We start from the raw sequence: 5,000 nt of genomic DNA, 5'->3' as shown, positions 1-5,000 counted from the left end.
TTTAATGATTAATTAAAATGTTCAACGATAATAAGGGGGGGAAAAAAAAAACTTTTTTTTTTTTTTTTTTATCTTTTTCTAATCTATCTCAAATACTAACCTTGGCACTCTCGGCATGAAAAACTTGTTCGGCAGCGAATAAAGTTTGTAAATTGGTCACAAGGAATAAAACACGAGAATCGTACAAAGCTGGCAATTCGTCGTGAAGTTCGGAGTTTAATTGTTCGTATGTACGTTTAGCTTCTTCCAAAAGTTCCTTGCCTCGTGATACTTTAATTTCATCTCTCTTCTTTAGATTACATTGGAGCGATTGGAAATTGTGTCTTTGACTATCATAGTCCACCAATTTTCTTCCACGTTTGTCAATTTTCTTCTATGAAATAAAAAATAAAATTTTAATCGGTATCCATTTTTTCTTTTTCTCTTTTCTTTTAATCATTTTTTATTAGAATTTTGTCTTTACGTTATAAAGCATCAGATATTTTTTTTTTTTTTTTTTTTTTTTTTTTTTTTTTTTTTTTTTTTTTTAATTAATTAATTAAAACATAACTTTTTCAATATAATTTAAAATATAAACTTACTCTCATCTCAGGAAATTGGCTTTGATATGTATTGAGAGGTACGAGCACTTGGTCCGCAAGTTTGTGAGTAAAATCCTGCCACAGCATATCCAAGTTTTGTGCTTGCACATAAAGAAGATCATGACCAGTCCATTGACTCTCGTAGATTTCATTGAGCGAGTCCATCAATGTTTTCGAAGCCACTTGTACGGCTGAAAGTAGAAGAAAGAAAGAAAGAAAGAAAGAATGAAAGGAAAGAAAATCAAATCAAAGTGATATCATCTATTCATCTATTTATTTGTCTATCTATCTTAATCAAGATTTCAATGATATCTCTCAGAGGAATGACTTTTAACCTTTTAATACATATACACACATACATACACACACAAAGTGAGTCTTGAGGGATTGGATCTATTATTTCCATAATCATACTTTTTTTGACATACGTATCTACTGTTTCTCATCTATTAACTAAATATATTTACATTCATCTGTCAATATAAACGTAATCGTTTCAATTTCAAAAATGAAGATGAAGATGATGAGGACGAAGTAAACAAGGAAGAAAATTAACAGAGAAATTCTAAAGGATTATTATGATAGTATTTGCCAGTCGATCGGATTTCTCTTTCTCTTTCGTGTAATAATTAATTTATATTGAAATTAATAATATAATAATATTTTCTATAAAGTAATAATATATAGAAAAAAAAAAATATATATATATATATATACATATATGTATATATATGTATGTATATAGAGGGAGAGGGAGAAACGTGATACATTTCATGCATAATCTATGCTTAAATAAATTAAACATATTTATTGGAGGCAGGTGGGGGAGGGCGAGGGGGAAGGAAAGAAAAAAAAAAGAACCTTGCAACTGGTTAATATTGTTCAATGAACTACAGGAAAATTACGGCTTATGTAATAAAAGTCACGACCATCTTTAGATGTTGAAAATAGACACTCTTTAAAATTGACGATGCAAGAAGAAACGCCATTTGTTATTATCTTCTTTTTCTTCGTTTCTTTTTTTCCTTTTATATGTTTTTTTTTTTTTCTTTCTTTCTTTTATATATATTCATCATTTGATTTCTACGAAGTCGAAGAAGTCTTTGAAGTAGTTGGATCATGTGATAATGCATATACGTAAGTACTTGTAAGTACTATGTAAGTATGTATATACGTATGTATATATGTATGTATGTGTAGAGTTTGCACTTTCGTGTAACCTTGAATTCACGGTCAAGTTCTTACGATCTTCCGGTTCACGTGGTTGTTTTTTAACGCGTTGCACCATGTGTGCGCTATGTGCGTTTGCTGTGCATTTGCTGTGCACTGCTCTACTCTACTCTTCTGCGTTAAGCAAACGATCAAACGAGGATAAGAGTCCGACTTGCGTTTAATTTGTCGGCAGTTTCCACTATAAAATTGTTAATATACGGATCATAGAAGCAAAGTTCCGGTTTTGTTATAGCAAGAATATTTTACTCTTCTATAACTAACTGAAAAAAAAAAAAAAAAAAGAAAAACAAATTTGTGTGCGTATGTGTAGATCGACAATTAAATTGTTTTAATTATGATGTATAATAAAAAAGATTTGTTTATAGAGATTTATTCGTAATTTATTTTAAATTAACTTTCTTTTTTGAAATATATATTTCAAAAATATTTCGATAATATTTTTATTAACTTGCAATATGGCGGCTCTTTTTACTTATCTGTAACTTAAAAAAAAACAAAAAAAAAAAAATTGTTCGTGCTGTTTATTTATGAAGTTTTCTTTTTTTGAATTATAAAATCTCTCTAAATAGTCTTTCATTAATTCCAATATCAATTTTTGTGCTTCTCTATAATTAACATAAGAAAAAAGTACACATACATACACGCATATTTGTATGCATTGATGAGACAAAAGTTTTTGGATGATTTTAAAAAAACGATTACTCTTTTTCTATTTCGACACTTCGAGCTAATTTTTTCTTTTCTTTTTTCTTTCTCTTTCTTTTCCTTTTCTTTAGATTTTCAAACTACAAGAGCCTGAGTTACTTCGAACTATTTCACCAACCTTTTCCCTCGAATCTGTATATCAAAAACTAAATTATTTCAATCATGGAGAAAGAAAAGAAAAAATAAATAGAAAACAAGAAAAAAGAAAAAAAAAAAAAAGAAAAGAAAAAAAAAAAATAAAAGAAGTACTCTGAACCAATATCTTGGATTGAAATGAATCCCAATAAAAATTCAAATATGGCGAGCATAGACAGGTACAAGTTTTTAAACAGAAATTCGAAGCAACGACTCGTTCATGGAATGAAGAATCGAGTTTCTGCCTTCGTTTCTCCCTCTCTCTCTCTCTCTCTCTCTCTCTCTTTCCTCTCTTTTTTTTTTCTATATCTATCTCTGTCTCGTCTTTTACGAGACGACCGACTTACCTCGAACACACCTGATGTAATTGTTGAACTCCTTTTGCAGCCTGTTGGCGGAATATTGCTGTCTCGTGAAGTTCTGTAGGTGCTCGTCAAGTATGTCGTCCGCTGTTCTGTCGACCTTCCCGAGATTCTGAAGGAACTGCAAAAGAAAAAAGAAATTTTTTATTTTTGTTTCTTTTTTCTTGGTTTTTTTTTTTCCCCCTCAAGTTCTCATTAAATCCAACGAAACATTCATACTAAAAAAGAAAAAAAAAAAAAAAAGAAAGAAAAGAAAAAAAGAACTAAAGAAATAAATAAACCTCATTTAATACTAATCTATCACTTTACGAATCTATGAAAAAAATTTAAAGGGGGAAAAAAAGAAAAAGAAATCTCTACATTAAATTTTTGCCTTAAATGATCGTGATGTTTCTATGATCTACGGGAGCGTTTTATGGTACTCGCAATGAACTTTTCTTTAATTGACGATTTTTATCGATTTTATGATATTTGTTTTCCTTACGATTTAATACAAATAATCTTTTTTTTTCATTCTTTTTTTTTTCTTTTTCTTTTTTTTTTTCTTTTTTTTTTTTTTTTTTTTTTTTTTTTTTTTAACTGGTTCATAATTCTTCATGGCATTTTCACGGTAAATTTATGTCTAAATAGTTTCTTCTATGTTTTATAATTGCTTACGGTAAATTTTTTCTCTACGATAAAACTTTTCATTCATATGGTTCCGCGGTGTTCATTGGTTTTCTTCGTTAAACATTTGAATTCTAATAATTTTTATGTGTTATCCTTTATTTTCGATAGTTTCTATGTAGAAGATTGAAATGCAAAAATATTTTTTTTTTATCTTCGATCCATTTTCTCTTTCCATCCGAAAATGATCCCTTTTTCTTTCTGTCTTCTTATTTATTTATTTATTTATTTTTTTTTTTAATTCTTAATTTTGAAAATGAACAGGGTATGACTCAGAAAAAAAAATTTTTCGTGAAATCAAACAACCAATGCGTGGGAGATTAAATACCTAAGCGTGGGCGAAGGATCGTACGCGTTTCCATATACGTACCGTATGTGAAAGAACGAACGGATCTTTTCAAGAGAAGATATATACACACACACACATACACACATACACACACACGTACTCACAGTATCATACAAATACAGAAAAAAGAGGATGATCCTGCGATAGATCTGTATTAAATAAAATTCCATTAGAATTTTTCAATGCGTAAAACAGATCGTTTTCTTTTGGATCGGATTAAAAATCCCTAGATGATTTAAGAGATGAAAAAAAAAAAGAAAAAAGAAAAAAATCAATCGCTCCGTTCCGAGACTTACTTAGATCACATTTTTTTTTTTGCTTTTATCACCCTGTGCCCTCCTAATCTAAATTATAAAACAAGTAAGTACATACGTGTCTGCAGCTCGTAATAACAGCAAGACTAATTAATGCAAGTTTTAAATAATCTCGAGAAAAAAAATAATAAATAATAATAATAATAATAATAATAATAATAATAATAATAATAATAAAAAATGATCTAACAACACGATTTGTCCATTCCATATACCGTGCATTGTGCGTGTGCGTGTGTTAAATAAATATTTAATAAATGAAAGAATCATTCAGATAGACGGGGAAACAGAAAGGAGGTCTGTGAACTCGAGTTGGTTTGATTCGTCATTGGTTGATAAAGATGAATGATAATTCCCTCCAAAAAAAAAAAAAATATATATATATATATATATGTATATATGCTTCTAAAAATAAATAACAACGCTTTAACGATTATTAGTCATACAGTGAAGTAGGCGGGGTGGGTTGTGGGGGAAGATAGAGGCAATGTATTTATTTATTGACAATTAATCTGATAACCGATAACCGAATAATTTCTTGCGATAATATAAATTCAATAAATAAATAAATAAATAATAATGACAATAATCTTCTACTTTTTTTTCTTTTTTTTTTTTTTTTTTTTTTAACAATAGAAATAGAATGCAGTTTCAT

At 28.7% G+C, this 5,000-nt stretch overlaps 1 protein-coding gene across 5 annotated transcripts in view; it reads right to left on the bottom strand.

The window, feature by feature from the left end:
- LOC124428120 (myc box-dependent-interacting protein 1) overlaps positions 1 to 5,000 on the bottom strand; it is a 35,840-nt gene that overhangs the window by 5,329 nt on the left and 25,511 nt on the right. For all 5 annotated transcript variants that reach the window (XR_006943087.1, XM_046971814.1, XM_046971812.1 and 2 more), the window contains exons 2-4: positions 3,002 to 3,137; positions 582 to 772; positions 101 to 373 (exon numbers count right to left, since the gene is read on the bottom strand). Coding sequence is in view for 4 of the 5 variants with exons in the window: in XM_046971814.1 (XP_046827770.1) it covers positions 101 to 373; positions 582 to 772; positions 3,002 to 3,137 (600 nt within the window). In the remaining variant the exon portion in view is untranslated. The remainder of the gene's footprint in view (positions 1 to 100; positions 374 to 581; positions 773 to 3,001; positions 3,138 to 5,000) is intronic.

This window comes from Vespa crabro, chromosome 11 (genome assembly GCF_910589235.1).
Source record: "Vespa crabro chromosome 11, iyVesCrab1.2, whole genome shotgun sequence".
NCBI lineage: Eukaryota > Metazoa > Arthropoda > Insecta > Hymenoptera > Vespidae > Vespa > Vespa crabro.
The sequence above is the reverse complement of the archived record's forward strand: the minus strand, read 5'-3'. Positions and strand labels throughout refer to the sequence as shown.